The sequence below is a fragment of the Gymnoscopelus braueri genome (genome assembly GCF_963280865.1).
Source record: "Gymnoscopelus braueri genome assembly, chromosome: 17".
NCBI lineage: Eukaryota > Metazoa > Chordata > Actinopteri > Myctophiformes > Myctophidae > Gymnoscopelus > Gymnoscopelus braueri.
This window is the reverse complement of record NC_137617.1, coordinates 41,621,956-41,647,747: the sequence shown is the minus strand read 5'-3', so window position 1 is coordinate 41,647,747 and position 25,792 is coordinate 41,621,956. Positions and strand designations below refer to the sequence as shown.

At 42.4% G+C, this 25,792-nt stretch overlaps 1 protein-coding gene across 1 annotated transcript; it reads left to right on the top strand.

The window, feature by feature from the left end:
• Positions 1–1,085: 1,085 nt before the first annotated feature.
• On the top strand, positions 1,086–25,192 carry LOC308105147 (uncharacterized protein; the record flags this gene model as incomplete). Its single annotated transcript, XM_080455778.1, has 18 exons — positions 1,086–1,183; positions 1,816–2,314; positions 3,282–3,444; positions 4,435–4,594; positions 5,254–5,392; positions 6,250–6,353; positions 7,400–7,483; positions 8,171–8,270; positions 8,913–9,088; positions 14,235–14,405; positions 15,325–15,823; positions 18,289–18,451; positions 18,686–18,845; positions 21,457–21,595; positions 23,111–23,214; positions 23,563–23,646; positions 24,150–24,249; positions 24,827–25,192. 18 exons carry the CDS (start codon positions 1,086–1,088, stop codon positions 25,004–25,006), a joined length of 3,123 nt encoding a protein of 1,040 aa, XP_080311904.1. The 3' UTR covers positions 25,007–25,192.
• Positions 25,193–25,792: the final 600 nt, after the last annotated feature.

Sequence of the window (25,792 nt, the reverse complement as noted above, 5' to 3'; positions counted from 1 at the left end):
GTATTGCACGTATGTTAACCACTTTTCGCTAGTCCTACTGGTAAATACACACACACACACACACACACACACACACACACACACACACACACACACACACACACACACACACACACACACACACACACACACACACACACGACTTGAAACAATTGCAAACAAACCAATGTATGTTTGTGTGTATTTCTTAATTATATTATATATAAATATATATATATAATATATATAAATATTAATGCAATTCAATGTGTATAACCAAGCAGATAGAAACAGTATTATTATTGTAGGAGCCAAATGAGGATTGTATTTGTGCACTGGATTGGATCATTGATGTGATTGATGTAGGCACCTCATTGGCACCTTGGTGGTGGGAGTGTCGCTGTGGGTGGCCTCAGTGTCTATAAATAATGGCACTCACCTGCTCACTCTAAGGCTGATTTGACCGTGGAGGTAGGGTGAGCTGGGAGAGTTATATTTTGTTGACCGCTTTTGTAATTTGCTCAATGTTTAACTTATTTTGTGCACATATTTATTACATATTTATTTATTGGAAATTGTAATAATTGGTGACACTACAGTATTTTTAAACTTAAAGCATTTGTTTGGACCTGAATATTTTAATGCACGTCATACAGTTTTAAATCTCCCAGGCTACTTTTCGTTCTGTTCAGTTCATTTCAGTTTATTTTCAGCATTGTTTGTTTGTTTAGAACAAGGCACAATCTCAAAAGTCCACGGTACAAGTTGTCAAGTCCATTTGGCATAATAAAGTGTCCAATATGCCGTACAGGGGGACAGGGAGAAGCATAATACTTATCAAGCCCTACCCCTGGATTAGTTTGAATTTAGCAGTTTCCATGTAGCATACAGAAACGTAAAAGGGTTGGATTTACACAAGGTGAACCCTGCCAGCCAGTGATATTACACTATACGTTGTTGATCATGCAGCTCGTGTTCTCTGCCAAATAACAAGGTTTGGTGAACAAGCTGTTGAATGAACCTGGACCTCCAGAGATTTAGTCTTCCTGCACCAGAGCCGAGGGCAAACGGCTCCCTGTGTGAGTGAAACCTGCACCTCAGGAATGATGGGACGCTACCAGAAAACTCTACCTTTTCTGTTCTTGGTCTCGTGGTGCGTTTTGGTTTTCGTGCTGCCATGGGAATATATGTCAAAGCTACTCAGGTACGTATAGCTGAAAGAGTGTTGTGTTGTATAGACCAGTTGTTGTCAACGTAGGGTTTGGGGAATCCCCCTCCCCAGGGGCTCTTGAGTTTAGGGGGTCCCGAGCTAATTCTATTGCTAGTTTAGGAAGTAATGGACCCTTATGGAACCCAGAAGCAGAGATGGAAACAAATGGAACCAAATGGACCCCATACAGGTTCAATTGGTTTGATTTGCACATCTCAGAGTTAAAGGTGTACGCGGGACATGTAAAGGCAGAAAAAGGTTGTTTTCTATCTGTATTTGTCTGAGAGAATGTATTATAACTCAGCCAGACCTCAGCAAAACACTGCCGTCTGTCTGTCTGTCTGTCTGTAATATCCTAAAATATTTTTAAGCAAATATTTTGTGGCTCAGGCCCACACTCCGGTATATGCATTGACAGTGACTTGGAGTATACAAATGGTTCTCAAACTTTTAAATGTCAAGGTCTCCCCTTAACTCTATAAAAGAATAGAATAGAAGTCCGCACAACAGCTTTGCTCCTCAGTGTTTTGTTTATTTAAAACACTGACATTCCTGAACTGAACTGAACTATACAACAGTGACTAACGGGCATGTTGTCTTTGCTTTTGGTTGTTTGTTTGGTGCAGTTACCCACTGAGGTCGGCTGTCCCCCTGAGACATATCCAGAAAGGCCGCAATTGGATTGTTGAGACTTTCATTTGGAACGAAAAGGAGGACAGTGCGACGTCTGGCACCGCGTTGAGAACGACAAAGAGTCCCGTCACTGATGCCATTAAGGCAGACCTATCTGCCCGACGACCACAGACTGACGGGGCGCTGTTGAAAGCCACCACCGCCGCGAAGCCCCCCGTCACCTCCGTCAGGGGGACCCCCATGCCCGCCGCAAAGCCCCCAGTCACCTCCCCCATGGAGACCTCCATGCCCGCCTCGAAGCCCCCCGTCAGCGAGACCCCCATGCCCGCTGCGAAGCCCCCCGTCACCTCCCCCATGCCCACCGCGAAGCCCAACGTCACCTCCCCCATCAGGGAGACCCCCATGCCCATTCTCTTTAAAAAGGACTTCAAGAAAGTGCCTCAGTGGGATTTCGAGGACATATACAAGCAGGACGGCCAACCCATGCCGACGGTAAGCAGCATACACACCACAGTGACATTTTGAATTATTATTTATTATTGTATTTACATTATTTATTTATTTTTTGACATTTCTTTGGCTTTTATTGATAGTATGCACTAGTAGACTGACAGGAAATGGGGGGAGAGAGATGGGGAGTGACACGCAGAAAAGGTCATCGGGATTCGAACCGCATTAGCAGCCGAAATTTGAAATGTCGATTTAAGTCTGAGGTGTTTGGCATTTCTGAATGCCTATTGTCTGGGGGAGTGGTTCTCAAACCCTTTCAAGTCAGGGACCCCCAAATTGATATCTATTTATTTGGCCGTGGAAAGAAGAATCAAAATGATTTCGAATTATTAACACAGCTGTGAGGCGTTGTGTAGATCGGCTATTTTTGGCAAATAGATATATAGGTGTAGAGGGGAAAAAAGAGCAGACCAAGTAAACAAAAAAGTTTAATCTGAAACACAATTTTATACAATATAGAGGGGGTCCCTGCTTCGTCTCTCTCTCAGCTAGGGGGTCCTTGGCCTGAAAACGTTGAAGACTCCTGGTCTAGGGGAGTGGTTTCACGAAGAATTAATCGAGCATTACTCCAATCCTGACCCCTAAAAAAGTAACCTTTAAAATGCCTGATCGCTGATCGTAATCCTAACCCCAACCTGAATCTTTTCCTAATTCTAAGCCTTAAACTCCCTAAAGCGTTTAAACTATAAAACAATCAGTTTTCACATGAGACAACAAAATTGTCCTCACAATGTATCATTCTCAAATGTTACAATACTCGTGGGCGTGGGGACATTTGGTCCTCACAAGTACAGTAGCTTGTACAAGTAGACAACACATGCGTGCATGCATGCGTGCGTGCGTGCGCACGCACGCCATTCATACCTCTGTATGGTCCCCTCATATGAGTTTTCATTTTACGTTTTGTTTTCATTTTACATTGTGTTTTCATTTTACATTGTGTTTTCAGACTTGCCCCCAGTCTTTACGGCGGTCTACAGACCCAAGCTTTATGCAGTCTTTCATTCCTGACATACGTTTATATATGCACAAAAAACATCTCAACATGAGTGAGTGGAACAGGCTGTCCCACTTTAATAATCCATTTGGGTTTATGGGATACGAATATGCAGGTAGGTCTCTCTCTGTGTGTGTGTGTGTGTGTGTGTGTGTTTGTGTTTGTGATACATAAATGTAACTTATGCTGGCATGTTTGTCAGTGTGTGTATATGTTACAGGGAAATTGGCATTCCAGGGAAAATGAAAGGGGTACGCTTGTTTTCACCACCCCTCAGGCAATTCTGTAGAATCAACGCTAGAGGGCAATGCAAGCCAGACATGAGCCCCACACCACACACGCATGCACAAACGAGCACGCACACACGCATGCGCACGCGCACACACACACACACACACACACACACACACACACACACACACACAGCCTCATTCCATGCAGTTGAAGCACAAGGGGGCGGGCCTGGCGGGCTATGTTAGTGCAGTGAGTGGCACTTGGGGCAAACGCAGTCCCCACAACATCATTTACGATTCTGTGCCTATCGGTACATAACTCGGACGGCGCTTAAGTCGACTAGCAGACCATCGGCCGGTCGTCGCGGGCACTCGCGCCTGGAGGCGCTCGGGCGCGACTCCTCGGCCTCAAGGTCTGCTAAGGCGGCGCGCCTCAGTCATGGTCCAAAACTATACTTTATCAGCGAAAAAAAAGTAGTCCGCGGTTGTTTGAAAAAGTAATGTCCCGAGCGGGAGTCAAACCCCGGCTCCCAGTGGTAGTGGGTGGGGAGTCCAATGATTATCGAAGTGCGCCACTGAGCCTTGTAATAGTGGTGTAAAGTAACAAAGTAGATTTACTCAAGTACAATTTTGAGGTATTCGTACTTTACTTGAGTATTTCTCTCATATTATCCATTTTATTTTCAGCGTTCCCCTAGCGTAGCTTCCTGGTTGTTATATTGTTGTTGTGGTCGTCGTCCTCGCATCAAAGCCCCGCCTCGCAGCACCGCCCCGCGCCTATAAAAGTAGCGCTCCCCTGTCAATTTCCCTGGACTGCCAATTTCCCTGTGACATATATACTGTACATTTTCAATGAAGTTTCTAATGTGCAGATGTAAAAGTGGCCGTGGATTTGATCCCAGAGCCAAAGCATCCGCTGCTCGTGGCCAGAGAGCCTGGAGGCTGTGTGCGCTGTGCTGTGGTGGGCAATGGAGGAATCCTCAACGGCTCTGGCATGGGGAACGAGATAGACGCTCATGAATTTGTCTTCCGGTAAGAGGGAGGGAGCGAGGGAGACAGACACAGAGAGAGAGAGTGTTAATCAATCAGATTGTGACCGTTAACTATTGACCAAGCGGATAGCTAGAAAGTTCACACCATCAATCGGTGCTGTTGAAATAGTAGCACGATAACAGCTTTTGTAAATGTAGTATTATCCAATGAGAGTTTCACAAATATGTTCACAAATGTCCCCTCAATTTACAGTGCTCTAGGCTACAACTAATGATATTTGAACTCGTTAAACCGTTAAATGGATCAAGTGCACAATGATTGAACAGTGGTTTGAACACATAATAGAACATAAACTAGACAAACAACTGGACAAGTTCTGGGTGAGAAGGTGTGTGTGTGTCCGTGTGTGTCCGTGTGTGACCGTGTGTGACCGTGTGTGACCCAGTAAACATTAGAAGTTGAATTGGTTGGGAGAGGCTTTGACAAACAGTACTGTATTGAGTTGACTAAGCAGGGCATAGCATGGCCATGTTGCATTACTTGATAAAACAGGAGGTAATTACATGAACCAAACAATTACAGACTTTTACTTGTAACATAGTATTTCTACATTGCAGTATTGATACTTTTACTTAAGTAAAACATTTGAATACTTTTCAGACCACTGCTAAACACTGGGGCCTTGTTGTTTCTGGCAGGATGAACGGCGCGGTGACCAAAGGTCACGAGACGGACGTAGGAAACGGAACGTCGGTGTACGTTCACACGGCCCACTCCATCACCACGTCGCTGTGGAAATTTAAGTCGTACGGATTTGACAGTGTTCCCCAAGATGAGGTATGCACAAACTCGAACCAAGGTTATTATAAACTTGCATTTATGTCTGTAGTTTTTATTTTGGTTTCTTTAAAAAAAAAGAGTATTTTCAATTTCAGTTTGGTTTAAGATTAGTTAAAGCAGCTAGGTTTGATAGTGTAAGGAGATTTATTTTTGTTTGAGATCTGTGTAATAATGTTTTGGGGTATTACTTCACACTGTGCAAGGATAGGGGGAACGGATATTTCAGTTTCGCTTTTTTTATTCCAAATGGACCATATAGGGTCCATTTGGTTCCATTTGTACACTCTCAGAGTTACGGGGGTCCTTGAAATCAAGAAGTTTGAGAACCACTGTGCTACACTAAATGAAACGGAGCCTTAATTAGTATAATTGGTAAGACCTGTTAAGGAAGTTAAGGAAGAGGCCCAATTTCTTTCCAACAACAGATAAATATCGGCTACTGCTGTCTGTGAATGTCAACTTATTTGCTGATAATGGCAGTCAACAAGGCAACACCGATATGCAGCTGATATATCAGTGAGTCCCTAATTACTCCCACTTCTCTGGACTCTTCATCAACCACAACAACATCTGGTGTATTACAGCAGCTGTCAAAGATGTCTGGGTTGTCACAGAGATGAAACATGGATGGAATGACACGGGAATGTTTGTACATTCTCACTGAGGATGCATTATATTTTGAACACACACACACACACACACACACACACACACACACACACACACACACACACACACACACACACACACACACACACACACACACACACACACACACACACACACACACACACACAGACACACACACACACACACAGCTGAGCATGTCTGTCCTCTGTGTTTGTGTTTTGCAGGGAATAAAGTATGTTTTGATACCTGAAGGGATGAGGGACTATCAGTGGCTCACAGGTCTTCTGAACAGAACCAGGGTATCTACTGGCCGTTTTGTAGGCAAGCGGTACATCTACTTTTTCAATATTATTAACAGAAGAAGGAACACACACTGCAAACATAATGGTGCCTTTGTATAGTACTCAACCTCTTGTTTAAAATAAGTGTTAAATAGCTCTATATTCTGATAGTACTCATTGCTATAGTGTTTGTTCAGTAAAAGGAGTCTCCTTGTCTCTCTAGCTCTTTATAAAACAGAAAATGAATTTTCGTTTCAGTTTCAGTTTCATTTCCAATTTTATCCAATCAGGATAGAGAACTCAATCAGGATGTAGATTAAACAAGTGAAATTGGAAGTGATGACACTAAGAAATGGGGGACTGCCCATAAGTCCGACATACCATTACTCCGACTACGTGGCTTCAGCGTGCGGTTAGGGTTAGTAACCGTCGGAACAATGCGCCGTCGGAGCAATGACACGGCACCAAGAAATGAGCAGGCAAAATTGGAACTGGAACACTATGAAAATGAAGCTTAAAAATTTGTACTTTCTCCTGATTGGCTGAGATTTTGACACCTACCGGAAAATGTATTTTCTGTTTATTAAAGAGCTGGATAGACGGGGAGACTCCTGCTACTGAACAAACACGCTATAGCAATGATTACTATCAGAATATAGTGCTTTAACCTTTTAACAAAATACTTTTTGTTTTAACCCAAAAATATCACTTACCCTACCTTTAACTAAGTGGTTAAAATGATTTTCCCCGGACCCCACTTTCAGACACTGCTCCTCATTTACGGCGTCTCCCATCGCTTCACTAAACTAGAGCCCAAACGATATATCAGTGATTACTTGACTTTTTTTTATGAGATCGGGATCTGCAATTATGCAGCCCAATGTGTACCAACTTTTAACCACCTTCAACCTCTATCCCTATTTTGGGCATTTCATTACAGGCGAAGATTTTCAGAAGTTAAATTTTTTTTGTAGCTCCACAACATGTCGCAGTTTTTTCCTTTACAGAATATGGGGCGAAAGCAAAACATCAGTAATCCCTGGTCACAGTGAGTGAGTTAATGTCAATGTGTTGTGTGTTGTTGACCTGGCAGGCCGTGGACATCCTACGCTGGCCAGTTTGATGAAGAGCGCTTTTATGTTCTTCACCCGGACTTTCTCAGATATGTGCGGAACAGGTAAGGCCTGCTTTGCCCCAATCCCTTAACCACTTCAACCCATTGAGACCTGAGGCGATTCTTTAAAAAAAAATGTTTTTTGAAAAAAATCTAAACATTTTTTCAAGATTTTTCAATAATAGCAGATCTACAAGCTCATAGCGCGGCACTCGGTGCCGCGCTATGAGCTTGTATATCTACTATTTTTGAATAGCCAAAGACATCTAAAGTGACACAGATGCGTTCCAGGTCTTAATGGGTTAACCCTATCTATCTTCTATATATATATATATATATATATATATATATATATATATATATATATATATATATATATATATATATATATATATATTTATACACGCACACACAAACACACACACACACACACACACACGACTACTAGGACCCCTATTTTTTCCCCGTTACACCAGCGATTCCCAAACTAAATAGAAAATCACTGTCCTTTTTCTGCACAGGTGCCATATAAGACTCCTGTGTATTAAAACCGTGATTTTTTAAATGACTTTTCATTGTGTATGTACAGTACATGTACACACCTGCATATGATGCCAATGTATGTCTCTAAAAGAACATGTACTCACCTGCATATGATACTAATGTTCTAAACGGCATGTATATGGTCTGCTATCACATACATTATCTGTAGTGTGTGTCTATAGTGATATGTGTGTTCCTCCTCCAAAGGTTCTTGAAGTCTTCAAGACTCGACAAGAAATCCTGGGCTTTGGTCAGACCCTCCAATGGGGCGTTCACTTTATTTCTGGCTTTGCACACCTGTGACGTGGTAGGATAATGCATGCCTTCTACTGCATGTACATTATTTTGTACATGCGTTGCTGTCGGACAGAAACCTCATATGTATTTCAGCTTTTTTTTTTTTTTTCCATGTCTGTGGGTTTTATAAACATTGAACCAACGAAAAGTATTAACAAGCAACATTTCCTGAAAAGTTTTGGACAGTTTTGGACATACCAGTGACGATATAGTAAAACTATGTCTAAACATAACCTTATTCCTAAATGTAACCTTAGTAAAACTATGCCTAAACCTAACCTTATTCCTAAACGTAACCTCAGTAAAACTATGCCTAAACCTAACCTTATTCCTAAATGTAACCTTAGTAAAACTATGCCTAAACACAACCTTATTCCTAAACGTTACCTCAGTGAAACTATGCCTATACCTAACCTTATTCCTAAACGTAACCTGAGTAAAACTATGCCTTATTCCCTAATTTACCATTACCATTTCTGGTGCTGAGCATTCCGAGGGAGAAAAAAATGGGGGCGAGTAGGTATGCGGGCGACCTTTCCGGTTATCCGTTTTATTCCTATGTTCCTATGACACACGTGTTATCTCTGTGTGTTCTCTCTCTCTCTCTCTCTCTCTCTCTATCTCTATCTCTCTCTCCCTCTCTGACTGCCAGGTGGACGCATATGGCTTCATGACGGAGGACTACAGTAAATACTCCACCTACTACATGGAACAGAAGAAGACCCGTGTGATCCTCTACGCGAACCATGACTACAAAATGGAGATGAAGATGTGGAAGAAGTTCCACGACGCCAACGTCATGAAGCTCTACCAGAGGACCGACTCGGACTGATTGACCCTTTCAAGCCGGGAACGCATCTGTGTAATCCATATTTTGTACTTTGGCTATTCAAAAATAGCAGATATACAAGCTCATAGCGCGGCACCGAGTGCCGCGCTACGAGCTTGTAGATCTGCTATTTTTGAAAAATCTTGAACATTTGTGCAAATATTTGAATATATATATTTTTAAAGGGAGCGTTTTTGACTCAAATCTTTGCTTCTGGGTGGGTGGGGGGGGGGTCCCTGGAACAACGTATTTTGAGATGGGGGGGTGGGGGTCCTTGACATGAAGAAGTTTGAGCACCGAAGTTTGAGCACCTACTGTACTGATATTATAGCAACGTACGTTTTTCAGAAACCAGTTAGGATTTAGAAGACATTATGTAGAATCGCGACCTCAGGTCTTAATGGGTTAAACTTGCATATCGTCGCTGTCGGGCAGAAACCTCTTTCTCCATATTCAAACTTTTTGTGTTTTTCTTTCGTAAATTAACATCCTACTTGATCACACTACAGCGTCACACACAAGCATCAAAAGTAGCAGATCGATGCATCTCTGAGTTACAGACCCGCGCATTCTCTGAGTCACATGATCCGTTGGTCATTTCAAACAAGATTTCACAAAATATAGGACGAGAAAAGTTTGAAATCCCCACTCAGTGGTAGGCAGGTTTCTGAACTGTCCACAGCCACCAATGAGACACAGAGTGAGTGGACAGAAATGGTGCCGTCTCATAATGAGCATGAGCGAGGACCATCTATACGAAGATGGGTTAAAAGTGCTCCTTTAAGGCTTAAATGTGTGCGACACTGCCGTACAACGTCAAGGTTCAAGGTTTCTTTATGTTACATCTATCTGGTGCTCAGGTACATAGGATTACACATAATGTTGTTCTGGTTCGCAGCATTAAAGGAACTACACCATAAATTTAAAAAATATATTTAATATTTAATATCATATTGTTTATGTCCCTCAAATGTTTTTCAAAAGGTTTGAGCCTAAATCAAGCCTCAGATATACTCATTCCAACTAACTTCTCTCTGGCTTATAAAGCACTTTTACCTGCAATACCACATTGTCCTGATTTGGCACGTGGCGCTATTGAGCCAGTTTGTATGCATGTTATCTCCTGGTTCTGTGTGGAAAAAGTAAGAAAAAAATATTATTTTTATGTTGGAACTGAAAAACGGGAGGGATGGTACCGCTAGTGACGTCACTTTCGGGGGCTAATAATTTTGGCCTGTTTTGAGACTTTACATAAAACCCCAGATATGCTGTGAAAGCCTGAGTGTTCAAACTGGGGTGTTTTTTGGAATAGAAGAGAGGTAGGGGAGACCAAAAACACACAAAAAATAAGAAAAAGTTAAAATTCATGGTGTAGTCCCTTTAACAATAAAAAGAAGAAACGTACAACAAGAAATGATAGAAGAAAATAAAGGAATCATCAGATTTGATTTATTTCATTGCTTTCATCCAACACATAGAAGGTTAAAAAGACAATCGAGGATAATATACACAGAAAAGTCATCGACTTATTTCCAATGTGGACACCTTTACACAAATCGACAAATACTGACTAACATAAGTAACACAAAATACACATAAATTACATCAGATACAGATGGTATGGAGGAGCAGGGTATTGGCATTTGTTTTCCTGGCTTGATCGTTCATAAACCTGATTGTAGTATACAGGAGCACTTAAGCGTCCTATGTTATACTTCATTGTGTCGCACAGTGAAAATAGACGATCTACAAGCTCACAACGGTGGACTTATGCTGTAGATCTGCTGTTTTCAGAAAAGAAGGTTGTAGCCCAGAAATTCAGCCCTAAATAGTGTTGCACACTCATTGCCACTGTGTGGCACGCATGGCCACGTATGGTATTTCAAGACTATAGGCACACTTTGACATTGAATTGCATGCATGGCCAGTTGTGTATTTTGTCATGAAATTGTTTTTGTTTGTTGTTCAGCTGGCCTGGCACAATAGGAGAAATGTTGAGTCAATGTTATAGTTCTGGCATTATGTTCAGCAGTCAGCCCAACCAAGTATCCACAAGGAGTCACTGTTGTACATGTTAATTTAAGTAGGCTATGTAGCATTTACTGAAGCATCTATTACATGCATTACAGATCATTCAGAATGCTGCAGCCAGATGGCACAAGAACAGCTGATCCAAGGTAGAGGAAATACTCTTTTACTAAAGTAAAAGTAGCAATACCACATTATAGAAATACTCTGTTACAAGTTACAAGTTTTTTTTTAATGTATTGGCAAAATATTGGCAAAATATACTTACAGTACCAAAGTAAAATTGCTCAAATTTTCATAAATCTGTCAAACCTTTTTGAATATATCTGATTTACAGGCTCACGACACCTTGTGATGTGCCCAGACGCATTGCTAGGTCTCTACTAGGTTGGGGGCTTAGCCCCCCAGGCAACGGACACATGCACGCACGCGCAGTGTCGCGGATTTTGGCGGATTTGGGTACTTTCCCCCCGTTTTTTGTTACTTTATTTCGGTTTTAGGGTTACTAGGGCCGGCCGCTGCTATAAGCAATATAAGCGGTCGCTTATGGGCCACAACCACTAGGGGGGCAAAAAAAAAAAAAAAAAAAAAGGTTTTTTACTTTCATATTGTAATTATGTCATGTATCTCCTATCCAACAACTAGCGTTATCATTTTAGTATGCAATAAAAAATGACATGATTTTATAATGGGGGTGTTTGGGGGGGGCCACCCAAAAAAATCTTGCTTAGGGCCACGAAAATCCTAGGGCCGGCCCTGATATAATTAAAAAAACAAAACAAAAAAAACATCTATAGCCACCGAAGCCCCCGCGTAACGACGCCCCTGGATGTGCCCCATTGTGAGCTTGTAGATCAGCTATATTCAAATAGATTAAGTGGTTAAAATGTATGTTTTGTAATAGCCATGAAACATGACTGTCATACCATGACATATGAGCATCATGTGAACCATGGCTAGTTTTGTAATAATGTAATCTATGCAATGTAACTGGTAATTAAAGCTGTCAAATAATTACAGAATTGACTTCATACTAGAGCTACTTTTAGTGTTCATGAGGCTCTTAATAATTTTGCTCCTGAATACAACTCTGACCTGCTCACTGCCTAAATCAGTGGTTCTCAAACTTGAAATGTATTTGGCTGCGGACCCCCCATCTCAGAAATATGTTGTGCCAGGGACTTCCAGAAACAAAGATCTGAGTTAAAAAATATTCGCTTAGGGACCAGTCGAAATTTACAGAAGGGGGTCCCTGGAGGAAAATAGGGGAGGGTCATGCCTTTCTAATTTTACTTTGAATCCAAGGGAGGGTTATGCAATTTTGAATTGATAAAATAGTCTTTATTTGATGTATGATGAGTCGACGCATCTATGTTGTCAGTTACTTGGAAGTCGGAGTACATCAATGTAAATACAGGCTTTTATTTGATGTATGATGACGTATGTCACAACCCGGCCCGTGGGCCATGACAAATTGAGGAGGACACATGGCAGTGCTTAAAAGTAACAGTGATTTATTTAACATAAGGAACTAAAATAATGCTTTACAAAAGGAATGAGGTGTGTAGTTCAGTAATCAGTAGTGTCAGCAATGTATGGATGTGTGTTCAATGTAATGTGGGGTGTTGTAAAGTGTGTAAACTCAATCATAGGACAAATAAACAGAAGGGTGCTGTCATCTGGTAAGGGACACCTCGAATGGCTGGCAGCCACTCTTTTAGAGGGCGTCAGGGAGCACTGGCCAGGTGCTCCCAATGCACCTAATTAGGAACCCCAGGTTGGCCACGCCTACAGGAGATCTGTGGGAGAGATACACAGAGGAGTACACCATATACCACACAGGCCCTGCAAGCCAGGCCAAGGGGCCGTGACACGTATCAATGTTGTCAGTTACTTGGAAGTCGGATGTCTGACTCGGAGCCGGATGTCCAATTAAAAGCCTGTATTTACCTTGATGTACTAAAACCTCCCTTAAATACTTTGCGCTGTGTGCGTGTGTAAAACTGTCATCCTTGAGTTGAATTGTCATGCACATTAACAGTATCCACCATCGATAAAATATTATACAAATCTTCACTTTCTATTACTAAATGCATGGTCAGGGACCACATGCAATACCTCCACGGACCACCAGTTGAAAACCCATGATGTAGTAGGCAACAGTGTAGTCACCGTAGTTAATAATTATGGGATTCAATGGGTTTCCCACATTAGTGGGGTGCCAGGACACTCAGTCATTTCAAATACATGTGAAAGTTAAATTTTCAGTTCTAATTTGTAGATAATGGTCTATAGAACAATTTGGCTCGAAGATATATAAACCAAAGTGACGTATATGGCACAAAGTGACGCGCTGTGAGCTTGTATATCTGCTATTTTTGATTAGCCAAAGTTTAAAATATGGTTAAAGTGGTTCAAATGATTGTGATGCTATATAAACTAATCTTGCTGGGGACCCCCTGGTGGTCCCCGGACCCCACTTTTAGAACCAATGACCTAAATGATCAATCAGAACTCTCCGATCATAACACACCTGTCTCCTGATTGTACCTACAGTAGAATAAAACACTCCTACTCTCTGGAACAAACTGCCTGATTACCTGAGATCCGTTATAATCCTATCATCAGCTCTTTAAATTTGTTCAGTTCAGTTCAGGTTCAGTTTATTTTCAGCATTGTTTGGACCAAAAAAATACATGTCTGTGTAATGTACAACAGTGCAATTTAGAACAAGGCACAATCTCAAAAGTCCAAAGTTTTTATTCCATTTGGCATAATAAAGTGTCCAAGATGCCGTAAAGGGGGACAGAGAGAAGCATAATGCTTATCGAGCCCTACCCCTGGCTTAGTTTTCATAAATACAAGGATACACATTTACACGGAGTTTGAATTGACATGGTGTTACGGTGTTCTGCACACATTCATACGTTCATTATATTCATCATGTGATTTCCATGTAGCATACAAAGACGTTAAAGGGTTGGATTCAGTTACACAAGGTGATCCCTGCCAGCCAGTGATATTACACTATACGTTGTTGAACATGCAGCTCGTGTTCTCTGCCAAATAACAAGGTGTGGTGAACAAGCTGTTACCTCAGTAACCTGGGACCTCCAGAGATTTAGTCTTCCTGCACAAGAGCCGAGGGCAAACGGCTCCCTGTGTGAGTGAAACCTGCACCTCAGGAATGACAGGACGCTACCAGAAAACTCTACTTTTTCTGTTCTTGGTCTCGTGGTGCGTTTTGTTTTTCGTGCTGCCATGGGAATATATGTCAAAGCTACTCAGGTAAGTACAGTAGCTGAAAGAGTGTTGTGTTGTATAGACCAGTTGTTCTCAATAGGGTCTGGGGAATCCCCCTCCCCAGGGGCTCTTGAGGTTATGGGGTCCCCAGCTAAACTATGGATAGTTAGGAAGTAGGAACCAAATGGACCCTTATGGGACCCAGAAGCAGAGTTAGAAACGGAACAGACAGACAGACAGACAGAACAAATGGAACCAAATGGACCCAATACAGGTTCAATTGGTTTGAGTTGTACATCTCGGAGTTAAAGGTGTACGCGGGATGTAAAGGCAGAAAAAAGTTGTTTTCTATCTGTATGTGTTTGAGAGAATATATATTATGTTAACCTCAGCGAAACACTTCTGTCTGTCTGTCTGTCTATAATATCCTATAATATTCTTACGCAAATATTTTGTGGCTCAGGCCCACACTCAGCATTGACAGTTGACAGTAACTGGGAGTGTATATACTATACCAATGGTTCTCAAACTTTTAAATGTCAAGGTCTTCCCTTAACTCTATAAAAGAATAATAGATTAGAAGTCCGCACAACAGCTTTGCTCCTAAGTGTTTATTTAAAACATTGACATTCCATGGTACACGACAGTTGGCCTTCATCAGACCTGATGAAGACCAACTGTGGCCGAAACGCTGTGTACCCTGCAATGTCAGTGTTTTTAAATAAACAAAACACTGAGGTATTCTTTTATACTGTTTATTTGTGTTCTGCACCAGCAAGGAACTGGATGTGCGCAACCCACTTGTTTTGAACTCCCCTGAACTCTGACAGTATACAAATGGAACCAGAAGGACCCGTTAGACCCCCCTAAGTAACCCATGCAGAGAGTCCTTTGAGAACCACTGAACTATACAACAGTGACTAACGGGCATGTTGTCTTGCTTTTGGTTGTTTGTTTGGTGCAGTTACCCACTGAGGTCGGCTGTCCCCCCGAGACGTATCCAGAAAGGCGGCAATTGGATTGTTGCGACTTTCATTTGGAACGAAAAGGAGGACAATGCGACGTCTGGCACCGCGTTGAGAACGACTAAGAGTCCCGTCACTGATGCCACGAAGGCAGACCTATCTGCCCGACGACCACAGACTGACGGGGCGCTGTTGAAAGCCACCACCGCCGCGAAGCCCCCCGTCACCTCCGTCAGGGGGACCCCCATGCCTGCCGCAAAGCCCCCCGTCACCTCCCCCATGGAGACCTCCATGCCCGCCTCGAAGCCCCCCGTCAGTGAGACCCCCATGCCCGCTGCGAAGCCCCCCGTCACCTCCCCCATGCCCACCGCGAAGCCCAACGTCACCTCCCCCATCAGGGAGACCCCCATGCCCATTCTCTTTCAAAAGGACTTCAATAAAGTGCCTCAGTGGGATTTCGAGGACATATACAAGCAGGACGGCCAGCCCATGCCGACGGTAAGCAGCATACACACCACAGTGACATTTTGAATTATTATTGTCTCCGCCAGGCCGAAAGGCATGGCGAGAGAGTATGTTTTACCTTCCGTCCGTCCGTCCGTCCGTCCGTCCGTGTGTGTGTGTGTGTGTGTGTGTGTGTGTGTGTGTGTGTGTGTGTGTGTGTGTGTGTGTGTGTGTGTGTGTGTGTGTGTGTGTGTGTGTGTGTGTGTGTGTGTGTGTGTGTGTGTGTGTGTGTGTGTGTGTGTGTGTGTGTGTGTGTGTGTGTGTGTGTGTTGTCCGTGTGTTACCAGCTAATCTCCGGCACCGTTGGCCCGGTCGCTGCGAAACTGTGCACACCCACTCCCTGGATGCCAATTCAGAACCTCTGCCCCACATTTTTCACATGGGCCTGTTATAGCGCCACCAGGAGGCAGATTTGTGCAAAACCCATTTTTTCCCATTACACCTACAGCTTTTAACCAAACGTCATGCAAATTGGTACACAGTATCTCTATAGTCATGTGATCAACCCGATCTGTCCGATTTCCCATATTGCATCCTCAGTGGCTAAGGTTGGCTTCCAAAGTTTGCAGGATTGGTCCGTTTTGAACAAACTGCCTCCAATCATGAACGCAGCTTGCCATTTCCATAAAATTTCACACGCACATTCCCACTAGGCCGAGGAAGAAATGCCACTTGAAAGCCTCATGGTGGCGCTATAACTGTCCGATTTGCATTTTTAACTATAACTGCACCGATCTGCGTGAAACTTTGCACGCACACTCCCTAGAGGCCAAGGAAAAACATCTGGACTGCATTTTTCACATCTGCTTTTTACAGCGCCACCAGGAGGCCGATTTATGTAAAATACATTTTTGGAGATTATTCCTTCAGAATCTGTCCAAAAAACACGCAAATTGGTACACTGCATCTCCATAGTCATGTGATTCTGATGGATCTGTCCGATATTTCATATTTCATCCTATTTGGCTTACAGTGGCTTCCAAAGTTTTCACATTGGCCTATTATAGCGCCACCAGCAGGTCTAATTTATCAAAACACACTTTTGGAACAAAATGCCTCAAATCACGAATGCAGTGTCCGATTGAAAGGCCTAAGAAGAAATGCCACCCTTTTCACATTGGCCAATTATAGCGCCACCAGGAGGCCACAATAACCTGACCTGGCGGAGACCTGTGCTCCGAGGAGCACTTTTTCTGGTTTATTATTGTATTTACATTATTTATTAATTTTTTGACATTTCTTTGGTTTTTATTGATTGTATGCACTAGTAGACTGACAGGAAATGGGGAGAGAGAGATGGGGAGTGACACGCAGCAAAGGTCGTCGGGATCGGGATTCGAACCCGCAGTAGCAGCCGAAATTTGAAATGACGATTTAAAGGGCAAGACCACTTTGGTAGAGGTTTGGGTTGTGTAGTTACCTTGCCATGATGTAACTCCAAAGGTGGACAAGAAATCAAAAATAATTGCTCCATTGTTTAGAAATTGATAAATTCAAAATATGCTCCTCATTGACTTACATTGTACGGTAAAACAGCTCTCAAAGTCACTCTTTTAGCACGTAAACAAACACAAACAAAGCTGATTCAGACAATATAGAGCATCACCAAACCCAGTACTGTTAGTTTTTTTAATAAAAATTTCAACTTCCTGTTGATTTTACTATGTGAAGATCCGGATCCGGATCCGCGGATCCAGTCCGGGTTTTCTTCTTAATAAAAATAGCAAAATCAACAGGAAGTAAACATTTTTACAAAAAAAACAAACAGTACTGGGTTTGGTGATGCTCTATAATGTCTGAATCAACATTGTTTGTGTTTGTTTATGTGCTAAAAGAGTGACTTTGAGAGCTGTTTTACCATACAATGTAAGTCAATGAGGAGCATATTTAGAATTATCAATTTCTAAACAATGGAACAATTATTTTTTATTTCTTGTCCACCTTTAGAGTTACATCATGGCAAGGTAACTACACAACCCAAACCTCTACCAAAGTGGTCTTGCCCTTTAAGTCTGAGGTGTTTGGCATTTCTGAATGCCTATTGTCTGGGGGAGTGGTTCTCAAACCTTTTCAAGTCAGGGACCCCCAAATTGATATCTATGTATTTGGCCGTGGAAAGAATCAAAATGATTCCGAAATTATTAACACATTTTGCTGGGGACCCCCTGGAAAATTGTCCTCACAATGTATCATTCTCAAATGTTACTATACTCGTGGTTGTGGGGACATTTGGTCCTCACAAGTACAGTAGCTTGTACAAGTAGACAACACATGCATGCATGCACACGCACGCACGCACGCACACCATTCATACCTCTGTATGGTCCCCTCATTGAATGTGAATGTAATGGCAAACAAATGTCACCTTGATCTCTTCTGTGTCATTTTATATGTGTTTTCATTTTTTACTGTATGTGTATATTATTTTATATGAGTTTTCATTTTACATGTGTTTTCAGACTTGCCCCCAGTCTTTACGGCGGTCTACTGACCCAAGCTTTATGCAGTCTTTCATTCCCGACATACGTTTATATATGCACAAAAAACATCTCAACATGAGTGAGTGGAACAGGCTGTCCCACTTTAATAATCCATTTGGGTTTATGGAATACGAATATGCAGGTAGGTCTGTGTGTGTGTGTGTGTGTGTGTGTGTGTGTGTGTGTGTGTGTGTGTGTGTGTGTGTGTGTGTGTGTGTGTGTGTGTGTGTGTGTGTGTGTGTGTGTGTGTGTGTGTGTGTGTGTGTGTGTGTGTGTGTGTGTGTGTGTGTGAGAGATACATAAATGTAACTTATGCTGGCATGTGTGTCAGTGTGTGTATATACTGTACATTTTCAATGAAGTTTCTAATGTGCAGATGTGAAAGTGGCCGTGGATTTGATCCCAGAGCCAAAGCATCCGCTGCTCGTGGCCAGAGAGCCTGGAGGCTGCGTGCGCTGTGCTGTGGTGGGCAATGGAGGAATCCTCAACGGCTCTGGCATGGGGAAGGAGATAGACGCACATGAATTTGTGTTCCGGTAAGAGGGAAACAGAGAGAGAGCGAGAGAGAGAGAGAGTGTTAATCAATCAGATTGTGACCGTTAACTATTGACCAAGCAGATAGCTAGAAAGTTCACACCATCAATCGGAGGAAGAGGAAGTGCTGTTGAAATAGTAGCACGATAACACTACATTTACAATGTAGATAATACTACATTGTAAATGTAGTATTATCCAAATATGTTCACAAATGTCCCCACAATTTACAGTGCTCTAGGCTACAACTGTTGGTATTTGAACTTGTTAAACCGTTTTAATGAATCAAGTGCACAGGGATTAAACAGTGGTTTGAGCATAATAGAACTTAAACTAGTCAAACAACTGGAAAAGTTCTGTGTGTGTGTGTGTGTGTGTGTGTGTGTGTGTGTGTGTGTGTGTGTGTGTGTGTGTGTGTGTGTGTGTGTGTGTGTGTGTGTGTGTGTGTGTGTGTGTGTGTGTGTGTGTGTGTGTGTGTGTGTGTGTGTGTGTGTGTGTGTGTGTGTGTGTGTGTGTGTGCGCGCGCGCGCGCGCGTGTGTGTCACCCAGTAAACATTAGAAGTTGAATTGTTTGGGAGAGGCTTTGACAAACAGTCCTGTATTGACTAAGCAGGGCATAGCATGGCCATGTTGCATTACTTGAAAAACAGGAGGTAATAACATGAACCAAACAGGACCTGTCTGACGTGGCCCTTGTGGTGTAAGTGTGCGAGAGCTCCTGATAGTACTTTGTGTTCTTGTGGCTCTTTTCCACTACGAAGTGTCACCCAGAACCTCCTCCCCACATGCATTGTGTGTGTCGTCTCTCTGCTGTTTTCCTACTGACTCACCTGCCAGTGAGGAGCCCCCACCGGGAGGACATAGAGCCTTCGTCCTACTCCTCCCGCTGACAGGCTCCGTCCCCAGCCCGTAGGACTACGTGCGGTGACAAATATCACCCTCTCCGCCCGGCTTCCTTCCCCCGATCACGTGGCAATTGTGTTCATATTATATTAGCCTCGATCTTCAGGCTTTTATTGTTTAGTTTTGCTAAAAAATAAAAGCCTGGACCAACGCGTCGGTGTACCCGGTATGAGGAAGTGTTCATTTCCCCAACCAACCAGAGTGCAGTGGGCGTCGCTCGTAATGTTGTGTTGACGAGGCGGGGGTTGACGGACAGATCGGTGAACCAATGGGATCAGGCGCAATCTCTCTCCGGCTCTATACACCCGCCCCTCTATACACGAAATCAGGAGCGTTGGGGCAGCGTGTGCTCATTGCACACGGTAACACGCCGTCCCACCAGTCTTTTGAGCAGGAGCACGCTCACCCACAAGTAGCGATTAAAAACAACCTCAACAAAGTTTACAAAGGCTGCCGACTGCTGGGTGTCACACCAGGTGAATTAACCCATTTAGACCTGAGGCCAATTCTAAAAAACGCCTCCTAAATCCTGACCAAAATTTTCTGAAAAACTTCAAATATTTATTCAAAAATTACAACAAATGTATGTTGCTATATACTGTACATAGCAACAGGAACCCCAAAAGGGGTTCCCGTCCTGAAAGGTATAGTTACAAATAGGGGTTCCCGCCCAAAATGTAGGAATGAGCCTAGATGCATATCAATTGTCCATTGTGTGACCTGTAGTGTAGGCGTTAAGCGACGCGTGCGTGACGTCTTTAAAATAGCGTCCCGCCAGAGTTAGATTCACTAATGCAACACTGTATATATACACTCGACAAAGCCAGATGCAACGTTGGATTCGAACCCACAACCTCCGTGGTGGATCAGAACCTGGGAATGTGATGTTTATTTTTAACATTTCCATTATAACCAGAACGAACCCTGAAGAGGGAGGTATGTCAAAAAACAAAACAAAAAAAACTCTTCAAAACAAAGCTAAAATAGCAGATCTACAAGATCAGAACTCGTCGTCAGCTTTGTAGATCAGCTATTTTCGAAAAAAGCGCTTAGTTCTTAGTTCTGGGAAGTGTTGATTTTGACAGCAAATTTTGATTAGTTTTAGTCATAGTCTTTTGAATAAAATTCCATTTAGTTTTAGTCATATTTTTGTCACCTGAAATGTTTTAGTTTTTGTCTAGTTTTAGTCGACGAAATATCATAAGATTATAGTCGAGTAAATCTACAGTTGATTTGGTCAACTAAAATGTATTTTGGCGGTGCCTTGATGGCGTTTGGTTGCATGCTGAAAATAGCCGATCTCTGAAAATAAGCATTGTGAGCTTGTAGATCTACTATTTTCAGAGCACAACACCTGAGCGCAACCAAACATAAAATGACTTGTCTTTTAGTTCTACTGCATCTCTTCTCCACTAGGCCCTCAATAACATTTTAGTCTAGTTTTTATCTGTTGACGAAATTGTCAATATATTTAGTCTTAGTTTTAGTCATCATAGATTCGTTTTTATTTCTTTTTTTCCCCCGTTTTCGTCAGAGAAAAAAGGTGGTCGACGAAGATTTTTCGTCATAGTTTCAGTCGACGAAATAAACACTGGTTCTGGGTTCCCAGAACTCAGGGTTAGTACCACCTCCTGAGGAGGGCCCAAATGAGGTTCTGAGAACCTTATCTAGAACCCAGCCTAAACACTGGGGCCTTGTTGTTTCTGGCAGGATGAACGGTGCAGTGACCAAAGGGCACGAGCAGGACGTAGGAAACAGAACGTCGGTGTACGTTCACACGGCCCACTCCATCACCACGTCGCTGTGGTTATGGAAGTCGTACGGATTTGACAGTGTTCCCTATGATGAGGTATACACAAACTCAAACAAAGGTTATTATAAATTAGCATTTTTGTCTGTAGTTTTTATTTTGGTTTATTTAAAAAATATATTTTCAATTTCAGTTTGGTTTAGGATTAGTTAAAGCAGCTAGGTTTGATAGTGTAAGGAGATTTATTTTTGAGATCTGTGTAATAATGGTAATGTTTTGGGTATTACTTCACACACTGTGTGTGCAGGGATAGGGGGAACGGATTATTTCAGTTAGTTTAGTAGTAGTTTAGGCGTTTTTATTACCAAATGGACCATACAGTATAGGGTCCATTTGGTTCCATTTGTACACTCTCAGAGTTATGGGGGTCCTTGAAATTGAGAACCACTGTGCTACACTAAATGAAACAGAGCCTTAATTAGTATCATTGGTAAGACCTGTTAAGGAAGTAAGGAAGAGGCCCAATTTCTTTCCAATATGGCTGCTGTGCATATAGGGCCTATTGATCCCACCATCCCACCACAGATAAATATCGGCTACTGCTGTCGGTGAATGTCAACTTATTTGCTGACATGCCTAATGGCAGTCAACAAGGCAACTATCGGCCAACACCGATATGCAGCTATCAGTGCATCCCTAATTACTCCTATATGTCTGTCTGCCTGCCTGCTTGCCTGCCTGCCTGCCTGTCTCTCTGTCTCTCTGTGTGTCTCTCACTCACTCACTCACTCACTCACTCACTCACACACACACACACACACACACACACACACACACACACACACACACACACACACACACACACACACACACACACACACACACACACACACACATTTTAACAATGCAATAATGTCCACATAAAGGAGAGCATACAAGGACACAAATATTAAAGGCACAATTAAGGTTACATTCACAAAATGGCATATGTCCTCATGATACAATAAGCATGTCACTCAGTACTCTATGGGTAGAACTAACAGTGTCTCTACCAGGCGAATGCCAATTATAGCAGAGACAGCACAATACTTTGCCAGTCTTTTTGCCTCCTTTTTGGGCATCCCAGGTTGTTGGAATCCTCTAACAACCCGTCTGTGGGTATGTCCCAGGCTGCCAAATAGTACAAAATAAAAACAAATAGTCTGCACCTATTATAGCCCAGCTCTGAGATGTTATGTACTGTAGAAGTGGTTGGTATTTAATGACCTTGGTCATAAAAGCTTCCTCTCTAGGCTAAGGTCAAAGGTGCAGGCTATCTCTAATACAGACACTTCTCTGGACTCTTCATCAACCACAACAACATCTGGTGTATTACAGAAGCTGTCAAAGATGTCTGGGTTATCACAGAGATGAAACATGGATGGAATGACATGGGAATGTTTGTACATTCTTACTGAGGATGCATGATATTTTGATATGACACTCACACGTGTGTCTCTCACACACACACACACACACACACACACACACACACACACACACACACACACACACACACACACACACACACACACACAATGCTGAGTATGTCTGTCCTCTGTGTTTGTTTTGCAGGGAATAAAGTATGTTTCGATACCTGAAGGGATGAGGGACTTCCAGTGGCTCACAGGTCTTCTGAACAGAACCAGGGTATCTGCTGGCCCTTATAAAGGCAGGCGGTAGGCATATCTCCTTTTTCAATATTATTAACAGAAGAAGGAACACTCTGCAGCATATGTTGCCTTTGTATAGGACCAATACTTTTGTACTTTTACTCAAGTACATTTAGAATTCCTGACTTTTACTTGTAACAGAGTATTTCTAGATTGTAGTATTGATACTTTTAAGTAAAAAATGTGAGTACTTTTTCCACCACCGTGTATATCACTATACTGTATATTTATTGGCCGGTCATGTTAGAGGCGATGTACATGATGTTTTGGCTCTGTTTGGTGCAGTCTATTTAATTAGCAGGCTGTTGACATGTCAGTGAGTTAATGTCACTGTGTTGTGTGTTGACCTGGCAGGCCGTGGACAGACTACGCTGGCCAGTTTGATGAAGAGCGCTTTTATGTTCTTCACCCGGACTTTCTCAGATATGTGAGGAACAGGTAAGGCCTGCTTTGCTCCAATCCCTTAACCACTTCAACCATATATACACACATATATATATTTACACACACACGCACGCACACGCACACGCACACACTATATTGACTGGAGTCCCCCAGAGCTCTACTAGGACCCCTATTTGTTTCCCTCTACACCAGCGATTCCCAACCTGGGGGTCAGGTTGCAAGTGGGCTCCCCAAATAATTGGCAAAACTTTTTTTTTCCTACATGATAATAAAAACAGATTTTAATGATAATATAACATTAATGTGAAAACATTTACAGTATGTAGAAAAAAATGTTCACACCTGCATAATACTGACATTCTAAACATGTATCTGCTATCACATACATTATCTGTATGTATAATTCTTTATTTGTTATATTTAACCTGAATAAACCTGCATATCTTTCCCTTCTGCCATCACTCTACCTCTGTCTTCTCACAAAATACAAAAACACTTTTCTTAACACCGATTGTGATGTGTGTGTTCCTCCAAAGGTTCTTGAAGTCTTCATCTCTCAACGGGAGATCCTGGGCGTTGGTCAGACCCTCCAATGGGGCGTTCACTTTATTTCTGGCTTTGCACACCTGTGACGTGGTAGGATAATACATACCTTCTACTGCACGTACATCATTTTTGCATATCGTTGTTGTCGGGCAGAAACCTCATATGTATTTCAGCTTTTTATGTTGTTGTTTTTTTTTGTAAATGAATAACCTAATTCGTCATAATAGCCTACAGTGTCACACAAACACAGCGAAGGTGTGTCTGTGGGGTTTTATGAATAAAGATCCTATGTAGCGCAAATGAGGCACCCTCAGGGGCCACTTTAGGGGCCCCTGAGATTGATTGATTTTTATTTGGTGACATAAAAAAAGAGCACAAAAGCACTTTCCGACATACAGTCTATGTATCACCGAGGATGAAAACACAATAAAGCGCAGAGGGCTTATTTCCATTGTGGGTCTCTTCAACAAAACACACTAAACATCATAACAAACGACAACACAGCAACAATACAGACAAAATATACATCAGAAACCAGACACTAATAAATGTGCAATCAATGCAATTTTACATATTTTAAACCCATAGATGTGCAGTCAATGCATTCAACCAACTCTCTTTCTCTATGTTCTCTCTCCCTCTCTCCCTCTCCCTCTCGTTCCGCCAGGTGGACGCATATGGCTTCATGACGGAGGACTACAGTAAATACTCCACCTACTACATGGAACATAAGAAGACCAACGTGGTCTTCTACGCGAACCATGACTACATCATGGAGATGAAGACGTGGAAGAAGTTCCATGACACCAACGTCATGAAGCTCTACCAGAGGACAGACTCGGACTGATTAAACTCGCATATAACCCACGTATCTCCATATTCTAATTTGTGTTTTTTCTTCGTAAATTAACGGCCCTCCCCCTACTTGATCATACTACTGCGTCACACAAAAGCATCAAAAGTCGACGTGTTTTGGTGATACAATAGAGTGCAGAGACAACAGTGCTGTGCGTTCAAAGAAACTAGGATACCAGGTAAACAATGAACCATTACAGGTGGTTTCTAGCAACTTAAATGACCGCTTCAGCCCATTTCATATAATTGGTCCTCACTAATGCGCAATATAAAATGGCACCATTTCTGTAGGCTACTCACTCTTGTGTCTCAGAGGAGGACTATGGATAGTTCAGAAACCTGCCAACCAGTGACATCATTGGTAGCTGGTATGTTAATTTCAAAAAATATTTCAAAGAAATATAGGAAGAGAAAGGCTTGAAATCCCCACTCTCTGGTAGGCATGTTTCTGAATGAGACACAGAGTGAGTGGACAGAAATGGTGCCATCTTATTCACCTGTTTCCTAGGCTGTGTGTTTTCCACTTCCTGTCGATTTCATTGGATATCATTGGTCATCTGACCAGTTTCATTGGATTTCATTGGATCAAATCGACAGGAAGTGGAAAACACACAGCCTAGGAAACAGGTGAATAATGAGCATTACTTGAGGACCAATTATACGAAGATGCTAAAAGTGCTCCTTTAAGTAATGTGTGCGACACTGCCGTATAGCGAAGACGTCGTCAAGGTTCAAGGTTTCTTTATGTTACTTCAATCTTGTGTACAGTTACATAGGA